At 34.5% G+C, this 19,725-nt stretch overlaps 1 protein-coding gene across 6 annotated transcripts in view; it reads right to left on the bottom strand.

Moving 5' to 3' along the window:
• LOC108738672 (POU domain, class 6, transcription factor 2) overlaps positions 1 to 19,725 on the bottom strand; it is a 101,804-nt gene that overhangs the window by 5,063 nt on the left and 77,016 nt on the right. For 4 of the 6 annotated variants that reach the window (XM_025977154.1, XM_025977153.1, XM_025977155.1 and 1 more), the window contains 7 exons: positions 12,324 to 12,501; positions 11,408 to 11,551; positions 9,772 to 9,972; positions 8,528 to 8,680; positions 5,895 to 6,332; positions 2,479 to 2,659; positions 979 to 1,035 (listed from right to left, as the gene is read on the bottom strand). In XM_025977154.1, coding sequence (XP_025832939.1) covers positions 979 to 1,035; positions 2,479 to 2,659; positions 5,895 to 6,332; positions 8,528 to 8,680; positions 9,772 to 9,972; positions 11,408 to 11,551; positions 12,324 to 12,501 — 1,352 coding nt within the window. The remainder of the gene's footprint in view (positions 1 to 978; positions 1,036 to 2,478; positions 2,660 to 5,894; positions 6,333 to 8,527; positions 8,681 to 9,771; positions 9,973 to 11,407; positions 11,552 to 12,323; positions 12,502 to 19,725) is intronic. The other 2 variants (XM_025977158.1, XM_025977157.1) reach the window with 2 other exon arrangements.

A 19,725-nucleotide genomic window follows, 5' to 3' on the forward strand; every position in this document is an offset into this window, starting at 1 on the left:
TAATGTGTTTGCAACGTTCTCTTAAATCGGCTTTGCACGTGCAAGTCATTGATATGATATTGCTTAAATCATCCAGAATCACCTCACCAATTATATAACGTGAATCACTTTTTAAATTCGAAGTTTGTAAAAAGTAGGCAGTAAACTTGACGGAATTTGAAGGCTAGCTTCCGGATTTGTTATTTCCGAATTTTATAATGTGATTGGCGTTAAAAACATGCTCATCTTCTACGAAATTTCCTTTCCGAGGCTTTGTGTCAGCCCAATCACATATTGTGTCAATACTTATCATTTTATCGTAATTTAAAAACCTGGAAATTGCACGGTACACTATAGGAACTACGATAATTTTTCCCTAGTCGGTGCCATGTTTTTAGGCTCTTCCTATTTGACGGATCCCAATACTCCATACACTACATCGATGTGCTCGTTACAGTTTAATGTATATAGATATCGAAAGAGTTCTGAGATATCTACTAATCCAGTGGTGCGTCAGTCGCATGCATCGATGCGTCAAAAACATTAACGGCAATTATTTAATTAGATTTCTATGACAGTAACCTTATATATCTGACGCATCATAGAAAATCCACCTTAATGTAATAGATACACCTGAACCTTATTTTATAACAACTTTTTTAAACAAACTTCGACACCAAAAATGCATCTTCCTTCCTCTGTATTCACTGTGGAAGAAGAAATAAACCTGAAAATTTTATTTACATGTGCATAATTTTTAAGATCGTTTCTGTTGCGCAAGAAAAGGTTTAGGTGTACCATTACCATCAACGAAAGCCCAGGACACTGACATATCCAGCTTACCAGTGAAAGATAAAGGATAAGAAAGAGTAATGCGAATGCCAGTGCCCTGGCTATTTAGATAATGCGTAGAATAATAATAATAATCACAGTAAAATTGTTACTTATTTAAGTTAGGTAGAAGTGTTCAAAAAAAGTCAAAAAGTAGAAAACACGTACATAGCTTGTTGCTGTGTTGAAAACTGTGCGGCGGCAAGCATCTGAGAGGCCAGGGCACTGGGAACAAAATTAGAGTTTGTTACTTAATAGGAAAACGAAAACTTTCTTTTAGAATAGTCAAAGGTTAGGAAAAACTTGTTCCTGTAATCGTTTTAAAGACAGCGGAAAGTTTTTTTTAGATCTGAGCTTTAGTAGAGATAGGATTTATAGCGATTTTTCAGAAGCAGTTCCCATCCGTGTTTGCTCCGGCAAAACCACAGTGACAGGAACTTCTGATTTTGTCACAGCTGCGATAAAAGTAATTAGTTCATATCATTTTTGAATAATTTGACGATATATTTTTCTAATCGGCTAAACCTATTGCGATACTACATTACAAATATGAAAAAAAGATTATTGAGGGTGATCTAGGCCAATGTTTTTTTGAATTATTGCTAATAACAGTTATTATTATAAACAATTATAAATACTTTCACGTGAACGAAGCCGCGGGTAAAATCTATGATGAAATTTTGAACACACGTTGTCAGGGTATAGAAAAAGACATAGGGTACCTTCTATATAATAGTTTTATATAGACGTCGTTGATCTTTGATATTTATTTGGGAAATATATGCAAGCGAAGCAGCGGGTAAAACCTATCATGAAATTGGTAAAGGTCTAGATGATGGCCCCCACCCCCGAAGGGGGATCGAAAGAGGAGGTCTCACCCAGCACAGTACCATTAAAAGTTTGTGCCGGTCTCACCCCCATAAAAAGTTACGGGGATTCAAAGTTAATAAACATGCCAATTTTTATACATTTCTAGGCATGTAAATATTTATACAGTCATTCTTAAACAATATTCAAAGGTAAAACTAATGAAAAATACATAAAAATATTGAGAAAGTTATATAAAACATTATTTAAATAGCTTTATCAATAGGGTAGGTTAGGTTAGGTTATCGGGTTTTGTTCAAGTGACCACTCTCTTTCGATCCCCCACCTCCACCCGCTTGAAAATACTTTTTTATTGAATTTTATTTGAATTATAGTTTATGAAAATTGTCAAAATAATCAACTTTCAACCCCCATAACTTTTTATGGGGGTGAGACCGCCGCCAATTTTTTATGGGGTTTTACTCAGGTGACCACCCTCTTTCGATCCCCCCTACCCCCACCCCATCTAACCCTCATTACTTTTTATGGGGGTGAGACCGCCACGAACTTTTTATGGTACAGTGGTGGGGGAGACCTCCTCTTTCGATCCCACCCACCCCCACCCCCTTCGGGGTGTAATGAAATGAAAATTTTGTACAAACATTGCCAGGGGTACAGAAAAGAATATATCTATAGTAGTTTTTATTCAGAGAAAAAATACTATTCCCGAGGGATAGCAAAAAATTAGTTTTATGTGGACGTCGATGATCTTTGATACGTATTTAGGACATTAACGCAAGCGGAGCCGCGAGTAAAACTATGTATATAATTTGTTTTATTTTGATGTAGGTAGACCCTTACCTGCATATTGCACTTTGACTGTAGGCAGGACCTTCTGTAACACTGAGGGCTTGTCCAACTTGTGTTTGCGTTAATCCTAAAGACAGTCTACGAAGTTTAAAAGCTTTGGCAAATTCTTTAATTTCTTCTAAATTAATTCCGTCCACAACATTGCAATTTGTTTGATTGATTGTTGGTTGACCTAGAAGTAAATAATATTTAAGTTAGAGGTAAGCTGCGTACACGGTTTGGATCCGGCACGTTTTTAGGATCCGCCCAGGTACCGGATAATGGCACCGAGTACCCGGCAGTGCCGAATAATTATACCGCAGACAAAAAAGAAAAAAAAACAGCAGCAATAATAATAATAATTCAGTATATCTAACAAAAAATCTACCTAAAAAAAATTGATAATTAATATTGTATTAAGATGGGTCGTTTGTCCTTATTTGTATTATTATTGATTACTGTACTAAATTATTCCTTATTTCGATATAGTTTTTGTGTTCCTCTCGTTAACAAGAATAAATTTGTACAAATTTGATTATCGATAACTTATTACTATGATTTTGTCACTTTGTATTAATTTCAATGGTTTCAACTAAACAATCTGGTTAAAAATCCGCCAATCAAGAATTAAGTTTTCATTGGTTCTGTTGTTAAAACGATTTTGAACGGAACTTTAATGACTAGTTTAAGACGTTGGTAAGGGTTATATTTAATTATAGAAAGTTCACTAGAACGAAAACGTCAACCTTTAACCGTAGAGGTTTTTTCAGGTATCCGGCACAGCTAAAGCCGTGTACACGGTCATCCGGTTTCTGGCAAATTTACTTGGCATTTATATTAAATAACAAATACATCATCATAAGGTCGTCAGTCCTAAGACGGGTTGGACACGCACACCCACTCTTCGAACGCTTCTAATCTTTTCTTTTCCGCCGTACCGACTGTCCATGTTTCGCACCCGTACAGCGCCGTGCTCCAAACGTACATCTTTAACAATCATTTTCGAATTTCTAAATTAATCTTTCTCGAGCGTAGAAGTGACTTCTTTTTATTAAAGGCGACACGACCCTGCGCTATCCTCTGCTTTATATCCCTACTACTCCTTCCGTCCTGATTTATCTGACTTCCTAGATGCCTAAAATTAGCCACTTCTTCTAATTTTTCGTCTCCTATCTTTATATTCACTCTTTCCCTACTTTTTCTTTTCTTGCATTCCAGTATTTTTGTTACTATGATTCGATGATTATACATAGCATTGAGTTGTCCTTGAAGATTTCCTGTTGTTGGAAATCGTTCTATCAAATCACGCAATCGAATAAAACGATCTTTGCAGTTGTGATCTTTAGTTTTTCAAAATGTAATTGTGATACTAACTTTCTGTTGTTGTTTTGAATATCCTGCTTTGAGTTTTTCCTGAAATTTTATTTTTAGTAGTTGGTACACGTTCAACTTCATAATTGTGTATCTACTTTATTGAAAGAGGTAATAATAACGCAAACCAAAAAGCAAAAAGTTCAGAATTATTTATAACTTTATCGAAGTTTTACTAGATGTTTTGTAAAATGGCCCGATTCTTCTATGAAATCTGTCTCAATAATTACTTTGCCTAAACCAAATAGTGTAAATTTATAATATACATAAACTAATTGATTTTAGAGCTTAAATAATCAATTATAACTACCTATAATTAAATTGGAGAGGAATTGATAAAGAGGAACAGTAATTTATGGAAAGCAATTTTAAACATGGCTATAACTGGTAAATTTTCACGCATGCAATATGTGGGTATAATTGCTTGCCTCACAATATATGAAAAGGACATTACAAGAAACATAAACCGGAAATGACTTGTTCACTATAAACGATGTACTAAACTTTTTATTAATTAATACTCACAATTATTCTCTGAAACTTAACTATCGAAATTACTTTAGTAATTATTGTTTAACAGAATATCAAATGAAATTGCATTTTGTAAGCATTGATTTTATTACTTATTAAATTATTCATGTACCTAGTGATATTTACACAAAAGATGTTTCTTTTATGATTTTCGATTGAATTGTTCAGGTAATATAATATAAAACTTAATTTCTTAATAAGTCTACAAAAGAATGTTTACTGTACTAACGGAAGACACGAGACCGTTTATTCCTAGTAAGCATGGGAATGGGTAAAAGAAAAAATGTCGAGTTATAATATTGGAACCAACAAAAAATTTGTTAATCATCACAGGGTCGTCAGTCCTAAGACTTGACACGCACCTCCACTCTTTCCTATCCTGGACTGATCTTGGCATTTGAAAGTCAGAATTTAAAATCGTCTTCAGAGCAATCTTCCCTCTCCTTCCCTTTCTAATTTCAAAACCTTAGATGCAAAATATCTGATAATTTGTCTGAAAGTATAAGTAGGTAAAAAGGGTTGGGCTTTTACAACCCGGGTTATTTAATATTTGGGCTTGATGCCCTTGTGTCTAGGATTGTTTCTCCTTCAATAAGAACACCGACAATGCTGTTGCAAAAGTAGTAAAATTTAGAATATTACCTATTCTTTTTCTTGTGGCACCTATTGTAATTTTCATAGTCTATCTAAAAATTTGTAAAAAATCTTGAGGGTAGATTTAATAAGCATTTCTTAATTCATTCGAAACAGATATAAGATTTTTTGGAAAAGTAATAGTTTGGATCCTCTTGTTATAGTTCTTCCGCCCTTTTGTCCATCTTTCTCTGATTTTTTGGCACATGGGAAATTAAGCTAATTGTTCTAAATGTCTCGCACCTATCTGCGCTTCTCTTTTTAGGTTATGATTACTACCACGTTTGGTTTTTAATATTCCGGGACTTTCCCCGTCTCGTAAATGTAACTAACTAGCATAAACATACGATCTCTTACCTCTTGTTCTGCATGTTTGAAAATTTCCGCCTATACCTGGTGAATTATTATTCTTCAAGTTTTTTAATGAAAGATACTAAATAAAAAATCAAATAATTTTTAAAATTTGTATTTATTGTTTAAAATAAAATTTAACTAAGGTACGATCTAAGGGATTCCCTATTGATTTAAGGAGGTTTGTAGATTAATTAATAAACTACAAATAAAAATAATAAAGTCTAAATCTGGGATCAAATTACGGTCGACACATTTACGGAGTCTTAAAAATGACAATTCCCGATTATCTCCTGATTACTTCTCGGTATGTATTCTAAAACTAGCATTTTCTTTGTAAGTACTTTTGACTTAAGTGGTGAAATATGAGTCTCCATGCAATAAATTCTGACTCCTTTAGAAGTCATTTGTTGCTACTGCTGTTTATAAAAAGGTTTCAACCATGGACCAGTTAAAGATTTACTGTTTTTTTTTTACCTCAAACAAGAATTCGGCTGTGTCACTTTAATAACTGAAAATACATTAATTTTATATTAACTTACTTGGCGAGTCGATTAATAAATCAGCGGTGGATGAATGATCATTGCACGCTGGAGACAAACTGAGCGACGAAGGTGGCCGTTTCAGGCCTTGACTAGAACTCGAGCTGGCCGACATGGGTGTATCCACGTTGGTGGGTGATCTATTATTAATTGTATTATCGTTATAGGCCGGCGATGTTTCATTTTTATTTACTTGTTGCCCTTTATTTTCTGCGACGGCATTGTTGGCGTTAAAATGACCCACGCTCCGATTGTTTCTAACATTTGGCACATCGGTCACGTGGTTCAGGGTGGGCAACGTGGTTGTTTGAGGTGTTAAGTGAGACGTGTTTAACATCTCCGGCAAGTTTTGTAATAGATGATGGGGGGAATTGTTTGAAATGAGTGTAGGAAACGCGGTCGAATTGAGCAAATTTATACCAATGGCACCACTTTTACCTAAAATAAAAAAAAAGATCATTTAGTATTACTGCAACAACTATAGATTCATAAAAGGGAAATAGTGTCCGACCGAAACTGGTTTTTACGACCGAAACCGAAACCGAAACCGAAACCGAAACCGAATTTCGGCAACGGTCACAGTTTCGGCCGAAACCGAAATCGAAACCGAAACTTATAAGGATCATGTTTTGAGAAAAAAATAAAGAAAACATTATTATAATCAGTCAGTTTTATTTTTTTATCTTTAAATCACATAGCTCTGCAATCTTTGACATTTTCACTTATTGATAATCAAATCAAAATCAACATAACAATAACCCCTCATTTAAGGAAATACTTTAATTGCGCTTTAAAAATACTTAAAATAGGTGAGATGTTTATTTGAGTAAGTATAGTAGACTTGACTCATTTTTCATTTGAAGATGCGAAATGTCTACTAATCTACTTCGCTTGGATGGAATTTAACCCGCCGAACATGACCGAGCATAGCGCGAGAACTCCCGAGCGCAGTTTCGGTTTCGGTGGTAGTTTCGGCAGGTTTGCCGCCGAAACCGAAACTAAACCGAAACTCGTTTTTTTACCGAAACTCGACCGAAACCGAAACCGAACTTTCGGTCGGACACTAAAGGGAAATGTTGGAATATGCTAAATAGTCAACTTCCTTTTGAGCTTTCACAAAATGTTAAAATACTCAAGTGGTCGACTTTCTTGCAATTGGATCGTAAAAACCATAAAATCCTTTCGAAATACAGATAATCCGACTTTTAGTAATTAGGATAAATTAGCTAGTAATGAAATTATAGAAGAAACTGTCGTTTATTTCCAGAGTTTGTGGTATAAATATACACTTCTGCTTTCGTAATTACGGAAGCTTCGCATACTTTTTCACATCCGGTTCTGCATGTGGTTCCGCAATTTTATAACGGAAGCTTAGCGGAACTATCCTCTTTCTTAAAATCAATATGTTGAAACAATAAAATAAGTACTTTTATTTATTGGCTGAACTTAAGCGTTTTCAAAACGAAATTTAAATGGAACTACTCGTTGCAAAGTTGTATGATGGAGAGCGATGCTACTGTAACGTTGTTTTTTATGTTTATGAAGTATTAGCGGCAATGTGTATCGTTATATCCGGCAAAATATTGTTAATAATAATATTGTCCCGATTCAAATAAGTTTATTATAGTTTAGGGCCTAACCAACCAACGCAGTTATAGCATTTAATTCTTTTATATATTTATTATANAAATTAAAAACCCTCTTGTATTAAATATGAAGCACATTGATCCTGTTCCTCTATTTCGTCAGAATGATTGTCGGAATCTTTTCTTCTACATGGCCTTTGTCGCATCTCGTACACACTTACGTTAATATACAGTAGAATCCGCTTATAATGACATCGAAGGGAAATGACAAACACGCCATACTAAGCGGGCGTCATACAAAGCATAGTCTTAGAAAATAAACAACTTTCTATTTTGGTAGAGAGGAAAACCATAAATTGTATATATTTATTAACAGAAAAAAAAAGAACGATGAATTGTAATATCAATATACATAAGAAGGGTCAGAAAAATGAGCGAAAATGTTGTTATTAAACATTTGGGTCACTATAGCCGGATACGATTTCTTGAGAATCAGTCATAATTAACGATATGTTATTTTAAACGGAGTCATTATATCCAAACTTTCCTATAGAGAATTTAATATGAAAACCAAACTTAACACTGCAATTACTTTATATTAAGCGATTGGTCAATATAGACGGAGTCATAATAAACGAATTTCACTGTATTTACTGCTGTTTGCGTTTCTGTTTCCGTTATGACACTTCCGTTGCATCACTAACAATAATATAATTGTAGGTATACATAGTAGAAACTTATCGAACAGGTCTCGTATTTGTCATTTTCTTAAAATTACGTTACCTAGTACAGTACCCTGTGAGCATTAAAATGTAGCTCCTATGTACATATTTAAATACAGCTGTTGTGATTTAGTATCAGATTAAAACTTTTAAAAAGCCGTTTTCGGAATTAATAATATCACCAGTTAAATATTCCACACGTAAAACAAACAATACTACTAAACATTGGTAGTATTCGAAAGAAAAACATGGTGGTAAATAAAAGCCATTGTTCTATTTATAGTTTATTACTGTATTATTCATTAGGATGGTACAAAAAACTTACCATTGTTACCGGGTGATTGAAGTAAACTACTTTGGGCAAGATTAGCCAATGAGGTGGTGACAATTTGGCCGTTAGTTAGAGGCAAGTTTATCATTTGGTCGGCGCAGTTCATTGGATTGAATGGGATTGTCAGAATTGTTTGGGTCGCGATTCCTATAATAACGAAACATTTGCAATTAATATGAAGAGAAATCGCTGTAGGTAATGTAAATTTGTCCATTGAGGTGAGTCATCTGAGGTAGTGTTTAAACGGACAGCTTTTCGATTTCACCGCTAATTTTTCCACCAGGGGGTGACATAGTTTGCCTTTATCGACTTGGCTAATTGATAAAGTCGTTATCGAATTCATCGATACAGAATTAACCCAAATATTATATTTTCCAATAGCACATGAAATAAAAAAGTTTAAAAAAAATATGGTTTTTAATGAGAAATATTGAAACTATATCAAATTCAGTATGATATTCGAATTCAGTGTGTTCGAATTATTACGAATCGAATGTTTTATGTTTCAAATTGAAGAAAAAGTTAGGTCAATTTTTACGTCCCTGATCGAAAACTACCCTTGGAATCGAAAAACATACGCTAATAGCAACGAGACTGTACATGAACCATATGCTATGTAAAGAGAGGGCCTGGTTAAAGGCTGTTTTGAACTATATACAAGGAGGGAAGATTAATCTTGAACAACGTGGTTTTTTATTGTTAACAGAAAAGAAAATTTTTGGTAGATCAAAGAAGATGTAGAAGTGTATTAATGCCCACAACCTGCATCCAACAGACGGGCGGAAGGTGATAGACAATTTTTAAAAATGACTAGCCCCGACTTTTACTTTTTCAGGTGGTTTTCGATAAAAAAATAAAATTTAAATGAAACTTCTATGAAAATTTCATTTTATAAATTTTAAAAAGACCACAATGTTCTGGGGGACGGGGTGAAGGGATGAAACTATAATAGACGAATCATGTGAGAAAGTGAGGTAAAAAGTGGCTAACATAAAGCCATACGGTTTAGGCACGGTCCCAAAGCGCCAACAGTTCGAACTCCCTCTGTTTTCAATTGTCTCATTGTGCTTCAGAATGTTATCAAGACAGCGTCTAATTTTTGATCACCCTTTATATACCTTTTAATAATATGCTCTGATAGCTTAACCACAAGTTCCTCACGTTTCGCTTGAGAAATTGGTATTCAAATTGCAAAAAAAAAGTATAGGTATATATTAAGTTAACATATTAGAACATACCTTGCGATGTGGGTATGAGCAGTTGCGCACCCTGTATACCTTGAGCTAATTGACCAGATGCCAAAATTAACTGTGGCATTGCAGGAAGTACTGGTTGAGATCTTAGAAAGTTGGGAACGGGATTGATACTTGCCGATTGAGCAAAATTAGCTGCCATGTTACTTGTACGTGCTGTTGCGTCTTTAACTCCAAGGGTTTGTTCTGAAGTATACAAAAAATAACATCTTCTTTTAGAGAGAATTCACAGCTTTTATCAAATTTTTGTCTATTTATAGTAATATAATGGAATAACCAAATCGTGCATAAAATTCATGAAATTTCTCCTAAATGTTAATTACCAATAGAAAATGACAATGTGTTTCTATATGTAACACAAATTTATAGCTAAAGTGGTTTTAGTTTACACCCTGTAAGATAACGATGGTTGGCATTGGTAAAAACACATAAAAAAGGTGTTTAAAAAAAAGATAAAACTAATTGTATACTTCATTTACTTTCTCTAGCGATGTGTCCCTTCCAATGTCTTGGATACGCGCTGGCAAAATCGTAGGTAGGGAGAAAAAAGCTTTATATATTATACTCTCGACTCTTGTTAATTAAACATACTTTTTCATACAGGACCTGCCAAAAGTTTTGTTCAATTATGAATAGTAGTGCGGGTCGAAAACAAGTGTCAAAGCCTTTAATATGTCTTCAAATATAAATAAACATCTCGTTGATATTTTCAGTAGTAANAAGTTTTGTTCAATTATGAATAGTAGTGCGGGTCGAAAACAAGTGTCAAAGCCTTTAATATGTCTTCAAATATAAATAAACATCTCGTTGATATTTTCAGTAGTAAATGGTACCAATAACAGCACATTTGAGTAATGCAATTGTAGTGGATAAAATGGTCAATTTTTAGGTGGAGTACTGTACGGATTATACGCTCCTCACCGGTCATGAGTTTGACCGAGAGTTGTCTCCTTTCTTTTCTGGTCTAGTGCTGTTCTTTTTTACTTTGTGCCGGTCAAACTGAAGGTCACATCGCTACAGAAACTAAACAAAGTATACGTTTCTAAACTCGACGATTCTCATAGTGTTAAACATGCATAAATATCTATCTATATTTAAAAGAGTGCCGCGGGGAACGATCGATATGGCGATGACTTTTTATGCAGGCAGTCTTGTGATGAAAGGAACTGACGAGAAGCTTTCCGGAAGTAATCAAGAGCATTCGATGGCTGTACAAATAGGTTTCAACACCTGATGGATGATAGTCCATCGAGAACAGGTGATATAAATGGTGCAAAAACGAGAAGTCGAAACGGTGATATAAAAGCATACCAGAAGTAATATAAACACAAAAATTGAGGCAAATTGCTTGACTATATATGCTATTCTACTGCTACATGTTTGAAAATCAATTCCACTAATTTTCTTCCAACTAATAAGAAAATTTCTTACCAGCAAAGAATAAAAATTAGACATTTTAATAGTCACTACTAAAAGCATTTTGTAATTTTTGAATTAGAAGAATTACAAATAAAAATTCACCGACTGTTTTAATTTGTATAATATACGCACGAGCTGCCACTGCTTTAAATTGATTTTTACTACGCTAAATTATGTAATTTAATCATCAAAAATATTTTACCTGATGTGTTCATCGTTAAATTAAGGGGAGCATTCGCCGCTGATATTGTAACACCTGGCATACTTGGAAAATTAGTCGGAAGATTTTGTTCTAAATGAGAGGAAGGATAGTTTTGATACTGAAGAAGGTTGTTCAACTCTGGATCTGTAAAAGTGAATTTAAAATATTGACTTTTATACATTAAACACATGTACATAATTCTGGAATAAATTGTACACGTTGTTTAAAACGAAAAACGTTTTTTGAAGTTTTTTCATACTGTCCAAAGGCATGTATGTTTGTAAGAAGGGATGCTACAGAAAATCTAAATGCAGCAAATACCATCAGGAAAAGTGCATTGAATTTTCTGTACATTAAAGTGAATTAATTTTTTAAGATAATTTTAAATTATAAAAATTGTAGTTGCTATCACCTCTCGCAGCTTAGTGGTAGAGCAATGCTGTGTAAAGCGAGGGGCACGGGTTCGATTCCCGGCGAGGGCGCGACAGCAGCAACAATTTTCCTAAGGTTATGTTGTGGTAAAATTTAATAAAAAAAATTCATCTTATTGTATTAAAATTAACCAATCACAAATTTCTTCAAAAAACAATGATGCTCCCCAAAGAAAGGAGAAAAAGAGAATATTTTTTTTTAATTAACCTTATTTGAGATGGAAATATTGCAGGAAACTATAGTTAGTACTTTTTGTAGCTTAGGTTTGAAAATTCCAATAACTTTTGACAACGTTGTTGTTTTTCTATCGGAAGACTTATGATGATATATTTAAACTTTATTTAGGATCGGTTGTTACAAATTCGCAAGCTTTTTTATCAAAAGGTCGAACAACTTAAACAAAATGTGATAATCCCTGAAAATAGATCGCTTTTAGAGAAACTCCCAAGATATAAAAATTGATTTTCACGTAAATGCGACTTACTATTTCCATTAAAGTGGATGGAGCTGGAAGATTCAACCATACGAGGTGTTTTTGATTCAACAGGACTTAAAGATTCGTTTTTGGGTTCTAACGAGTTTGTTAGATGTTCTAGAGCGCCGTTAACCGCAACAGGAGACGCTTCTTCGGGTATACTGACGTTGCTTTCTTGATTGCTCTCCTAGAAATAAAAAGGGATCCTATATAATGATTCTATTGATGCAAAACAATCAATGAATTATAAAATCCAATCAAGTAATTAAGTGAACGTCATTATAAAAAAAATTAACAATTCAAATATACAATAATATGCCTTCCATTTTTTAGTTGTCAGTTAGTTCAGATTGTTGTATCATCATCTATCTCAGTCACACCGAATTCGGTTACAAGGCAAAATTAATTTTTTTGGTGGGCTTTAATCTCTTAACCACTCAATAGAATCGGATGAAATTTTACAAAACGTTAGTCTTGAAAACATTTAATCGATTTTTTTAGAGCATTTTGCGCATCTTTTATGGTTTTTATACAATCCATGATAGAAAAATGGTATTTTCCTTCGGAAAGCTAAAGCGAAATTATATTGCAGATATGTGACCTTTAATAGTAGCGTGATATATTTAAGTACTTACGACCGAATGGTGCACATTTGCGGGAAATAACAGACGAGCAAATCGACCAGAACAAGACTTCTCAACATTTTTAACACTAGGGCCAAACAGATGATTAATTGGCGGGCCACTGACAATACTACTTTAGTAATTTTTTAAAACTTGTGCAATAAGAAACCAATATTATGATACGTAATTGTTGTTTTAAATCAAAATAAAATTAAATAAAAACTGTCGTAGTTAGAGGGGGTAATAGTGGGAAGGAAAAAGATATGGATTAGAGCATATGCAGTATTGTATTGGAAGTAGATAATTGGGTGGGATTGAAGGAAATGGTAGGAAGGCTGGAAAAATACTTGTCAAAAAAAGGGCTGAAATTAAATATTGAAAAATCTAAAAGAATGGAAGAAGAATGAGAAAGAAGAAGAAGGGAAAAACAAAATGTTTACCTCCAATATGTTATGTGACAATAATAGGGACGAGACACTTATAATAAATAAAGTAGTGAAAGAGAGGGCAATATTGGAAAAGTTATGGGGCTTGGGCAGAAATTGTGTAAGGAAGATTGGGATAGGAGAATGGGATAGGATAGGATAGGATAGGATTTAAGTTGATAGTGAGGAGCATAGTGTTTTATGGGGTGAAAATATGGGGAAAAGATATAAAAAGTGGCTATTAAAATTAGAAGAAGATACGCCAAATTACGTAATAAGAAGGGAGACNAATGGAAGCGGTACTGACAGTTCAGTACTGTATGAAAATAAATAAAAGTAAAACTAAAATACTGGTATGCAAGGGAAGAAAAAGTAGGGAAAGAGCGAATATAAAGATAGGAGAGGAAAAATTAGAAGAAGTGGATGATTTTAGATACCTAGGAAGTCAGATAAGTGAGGATGGAAGGAGTAGTAGGGATATAAAGCAGAGGATAGCTTGTCGCCTTTAATAAAAAGAAGGCAGTTCTATGCTCGCGAACGGTTAATTTAGAAATTCGAAAAAGGTTGCTGAAGGTGTATGTTTGGAGCACGGCATTGTACGGGTGCGAAACATGGACAGTGGGCGCGGCGGAAAAGAAAAGGTTAGAAGCGTTCGAAATGTGGTGTTATAGGCGGANTCTATTGATGCAAAACAATCAATGAATTATAAAATCCAATCAAGTAATTAAGTGAACGTCATTATAAAAAAAATTAACAATTCAAATATACAATAATATGCCTTCCATTTTTTAGTTGTCAGTTAGTTCAGATTGTTGTATCATCATCTATCTCAGTCACACCGAATTCGGTTACAAGGCAAAATTAATTTTTTTGGTGGGCTTTAATCTCTTAACCACTCAATAGAATCGGATGAAATTTTACAAAACGTTAGTCTTGAAAACATTTAATCGATTTTTTTAGAGCATTTTGCGCATCTTTTATGGTTTTTATACAATCCATGATAGAAAAATGGTATTTTCCTTCGGAAAGCTAAAGCGAAATTATATTGCAGATATGTGACCTTTAATAGTAGCGTGATATATTTAAGTACTTACGACCGAATGGTGCACATTTGCGGGAAATAACAGACGAGCAAATCGACCAGAACAAGACTTCTCAACATTTTTAACACTAGGGCCAAACAGATGATTAATTGGCGGGCCACTGACAATACTACTTTAGTAATTTTTTAAAACTTGTGCAATAAGAAACCAATATTATGATACGTAATTGTTGTTTTAAATCAAAATAAAATTAAATAAAAACTGTCGTAGTTAGAGGGGGTAATAGTGGGAAGGAAAAAGATATGGATTAGAGCATATGCAGTATTGTATTGGAAGTAGATAATTGGGTGGGATTGAAGGAAATGGTAGGAAGGCTGGAAAAATACTTGTCAAAAAAAGGGCTGAAATTAAATATTGAAAAATCTAAAAGAATGGAAGAAGAATGAGAAAGAAGAAGAAGGGAAAAACAAAATGTTTACCTCCAATATGTTATGTGACAATAATAGGGACGAGACACTTATAATAAATAAAGTAGTGAAAGAGAGGGCAATATTGGAAAAGTTATGGGGCTTGGGCAGAAATTGTGTAAGGAAGATTGGGATAGGAGAATGGGATAGGATAGGATAGGATAGGATTTAAGTTGATAGTGAGGAGCATAGTGTTTTATGGGGTGAAAATATGGGGAAAAGATATAAAAAGTGGCTATTAAAATTAGAAGAAGATACGCCAAATTACGTAATAAGAAGGGAGACAAAAAGTGGATAGATGTGGGAGGAAGCAGTAAAAAGGTAGTAAAATATGAGGAGGCAGGAATAAGGGGACATAAGGAAAGAAATATGGAGTAGGAAAGTAATGGAAATAAGGGGCAAAAGGTAGATATGATAGAGAAAGGATGGCAGCTTTGAACATTTTATAAATCAGACATGAGCAAATGTGGAAACAGCTTAGAGAAACGACAAAATTAGGAGAATTGGTGAGGAATAGATGCAGGGAAATAATAAGAGGAAAGGACGTAGAAAAATAAAGAGGTCTAGATATGTCGTATGAAGGAGATAATGTGCAGGGATTGACACGGTATTTGCAAGGGGGAGGGAAATAAGTGTAATGGCAAGATTTAGGACAGGGAATGAATGTGAGTATGTAATTGTAGGAAAAAGCAAGAAATTGTAGGATTTCTAAAAGGGAGGAAGAGAGCTTAAAGCATGAAGAAGATTTTAAGGAATGTTTATGTATGGATGTATGTAAATAACTTAATATTAAAATAAAACGATTATATACATAACTAAAGTAGATGATTGATACAGTCATTGTGATTTCTGGCCTTGCTTCTGTTTAAAAATGTTCGTATATTAGGTGTTAAAGTAGATGTCAATAGTAACACATACATACATACTTTGTATAATTAAAACTTTGCACAAACATGTTGATGCGAAACTACATAATAATTGTAAGACCAGGTTATGATAGGAAAATTTTCTATTTTGTACCAATTTCCAGAAATAGCAAAATCATCTGAAGATTTCGAAGATCCATTTTAGGCAAAAGATTTCTTTAGCACAAAAGGACTTTCAGTTCAGTAGTTCTGAACATTGGCAAGATAAGTAATTATTTCAGTCAAACTGATTATGAAGAGATTTACAAAAATTTGTATATTTTGTTTTTAACTCCCAAAATAGTTAAGGCATGACGAGAAAGAAGTGGGCGATTTTAGGTATCTAGGAAGTCAGATAAGTCAGGACGGAAGGAGTTGTAGATATATAAAGCAGAGGCTAGCGCAGGGTAGAGTCGTCAAGTCACTTCTATGCTCGCGAACGGTTAATTTAGAAATTCGAAAAAAGCTGTTAAAGGTGTATGTTTGGAGTACGGCGCTGTACGGGTGCGAAACAGGGACAGTGTGCGCGGCGGAAAAGAAGGTTAAAAGCGTTCGAAATGTGGTGTTACAGGTGAATGATGAGGATACCGTGGATAGATAAGGTTAAAATGAAGAGTTATTAGAAAAAATAAGAGAACAGAGGACTCTATGGAAGTCAATAAAAAATAGGCGAGTTAGGTTAGTAGGACACCTTCTCAGGCATGAAGGCCTTGAATCCATGTTAAAACTTCTGACAAGATTTCTTTGCTTTTCTGATGGAGAAATTGTTATAGAGTGAGAGAACTTCGATCACCGCGCTCGTCTTTAACTGCGTTCGTTACAGTCTCATTGTACGTTTTCAACACTTTTTCAACTTAACCTCCACACTGTGACCCCCGGACATAGACTTGAGCTGTTGTGGACTAGAACGTCATGTGTTTTTCGCTTTTCAAACCACATAAACAAAAATATAAAATTATCACACATTAGAATGACGTATTAAACTGAATTTTTCGTACTTCGTAATTACAGTTCCACAAAGATCAGTGTGGGCACCGGCATGCCTCCTGCTTCAAAGTTACCTAATAATTATTGTATCAAACTGTAAGCATAAATAACAAGAGCATTGATTCATCGATTAATTATTTTTGAGTGTGGGTGGTGGTTTTCCGAGTACCTATTGGTGCTCCTAAATATCCTCCCGGAAACGGTAAAATTATTCATTGATGCCTGAAAATTGAGTATTGCACCGCAAAAAATACGGCCTATTAAGTTGGTACAAATTTAGACCACTGTTGCTACGAATATGAAGAACAAAATAATATGCAGGTATAGGTTTACATTTCAATTACCGAAGTGGAAGGTATTGAAGTAGATACGAATGAAACCAATATTTCATTTCCATTTAAATTAAGGCTTCGTTAAAATTTTCAAAACCTTTCTTTTCTAGAAGAAGTTGTTTGTTTATGAATACATAAATAATAATTCATAAAATAAGGAAGGAACTCAAAAAATTGTAATAAATCCTTATAAAATGTCTGCTTTAGTCATATTTAGCTATTTTATCGTCATTAACCCCAAAATTGCTTGGGCATCTCCACTCTTTTTGTTATCTTTAGTAAATTTTTGTATTTCTCATTCATGCATTCAACTATTTGGAAATAGTAATCCAGAGAAACGGGGCAGTTTGTTCTAGCTTTGCGGGTAACAATAGAGAGAATGATAGGAAAAAGGGTGTAGACAAAACCTTTTGACAATGTTCAATATGACAAAATATACTTAAAAATGTAGGGATGATATACAAACACAGAAGAGTGATACTTAGAAGGTAGTACAACTGTAGGGATAGATATATATATATATATCTATAATTCTTGGTATATATATATAGGGGCAAGAGATTAGGGAGCTTAGATTTGCAGATGATATATCAGTACTAGCAGCAAGCAAGAAGGAGTTAGAAATAGCTTTAAATAAAATGGAAGCGATATTGACAAAATGGTATTATATGAAAATAAAGAAAGGTAAAACAAAAATACTGGTATGCAAGGAAAGAAAAAGCAGGGAAATAGCAAGTAAAACAATAGGAATCGAAAAATTAGCAGAAGTGACTATTTTCGGTATCTAGGAAGTCAGATAAGTCAAGACGGAAGGAGTAGTAGAGATATAAAGTAGAGAATAGCGCAGGATTGAGTTGCCTTCAATAAAAAGAAGTCACTTGTATGGTTGCGAACGGTTAATTTAGAAATTCAAAAAAGATTGTTAAAGGTGTATATTATTTGAAGCGCGGCGCTGTACGAGCGCGAAACATGGACGGTGGGCGCGCCGAAAAAGAAAAGGCTAGAAGCGTTCGAAATGTGGTGTTATAGGAGGATGATGAGGATACCGTGAATAGAGAAGGTGAGAAATCAAGAGGTATTAGAAATATGAAAATTGAAAAAACTTTGGCGGTTGTTGTAGAACAAACAAAATAGCTCAAAACCCCAACGTTAAAACACGACACTGTAGTTGTCCGAAGCACTTTTCGGTGACAAGGTTACCTTCTTCAGGGACTGAAGTGAACTTAGTCAGTTGTTACCGAAAAGTGCTTCGGACAACTACAGTGTTGTGTTTTGGCGTTGGGGTTTTGAGCTATTTTGTTTGTTCTTGATATTAGAAAGAATAGGAGAACAGAGGAAGTCAATAGAAAATAGGCGAGATAAGTTGGTACGACACCTTCTTAGGCATGAAGGTCTACTCAGAGACATATTAGGAACAGAAACAGGAGTTAAGAGGAGTAGAGGTAGACGTAGATTAGATCACTGTTGGCAAATAATTAAGGATGTGGGATTTTCTAATTTTAAGAAAATACGAAGATTAGCTCAGGATAAGTAGTGGAGGTGCGTGTCCAACTAGTCTTAGAACTGATGACCTTATGATGATGATGAGGTAAAACAGTGTGTTTTAATTCATGGTAGCTGGTAGTTTCCCAGAAACGTGCATTTTTTATTTAATAGTACCCTCGTCTGTGGGATGTAGTATCTTAATTGTGACGGATGTTCCACTGTTGTTCGATACGTAATAATACGTTTGATGGTTTTCGTTAATTCATGGCATATTTCTGGAGAGCATAATTGAGAAAGTATCGTGTGTGGATGGTAGATGGTAGGAGTTATTATTGTATGTCCGGACGGCGGCCGTCACTCTGTTTTGCATAGCAATTAATCGACCGTGAGCGCTTGGATTCGGTCTGAAAAATTGGCGAAATGCAGCAGCAAGTTTGTTTTGATATGAAATGAAAAAAATTTCATGTGGACCAGAGCAAATATTAATTACTGGCGATCAAAAACATTGTTGTGCCTAGATAGAAAACAAACGAACGTAGAAGCGGCAATAAATGAAACGTACCAACGACGGACAGTTATTTTTCAAGCGCTTTGTTTGCTTCGAATTCAGACAGGCGTTTACTCATCGTACAGCACAGCACAGCACAGCACCATCCCATCGGACCAGCGGAACCTTTAAATCCATTGATTATCATGTCCATCCTATTTAATTAGATCGGCATTAAAGGCTATTTGTTCATACGTAATTTGCAAGTGCTCTCTGCCTCTGTAATCATTTTTTGCTTTTGTTGATCCTCTTTCGATATTACTTTTTTTTTTTTCAAATAAATATACATATGGAAACAAAAATACGTATATCTAAACCTTTTAATTGTTATTAGTTTTCTACGGCATCTGTATTTTCCCCACAATCGTTTCTCTAGACCGCAGTTTCATCAGGTGACGGAATATATTAATTATAGAAACCATCGAATAAAGTAATTCGAAGTGGTCTGTATTCTGTCGAAACTGCCAGACGCGGATCGCGATTTCGAACTTTTTGGATCTCATCAGCGCGTCGCAGACAGCTCCGACAGAACACAGACCAACTTTTACCTGCTGTCTTAACAGCGCGTTTTAGAAAATACTACAAATGGCGCAGTAA

Source organism: Agrilus planipennis, unplaced genomic scaffold (genome assembly GCF_000699045.2).
Source record: "Agrilus planipennis isolate EAB-ADULT unplaced genomic scaffold, Apla_2.0 scaffold121, whole genome shotgun sequence".
In the NCBI taxonomy this organism is placed as follows: domain Eukaryota; kingdom Metazoa; phylum Arthropoda; class Insecta; order Coleoptera; family Buprestidae; genus Agrilus; species Agrilus planipennis.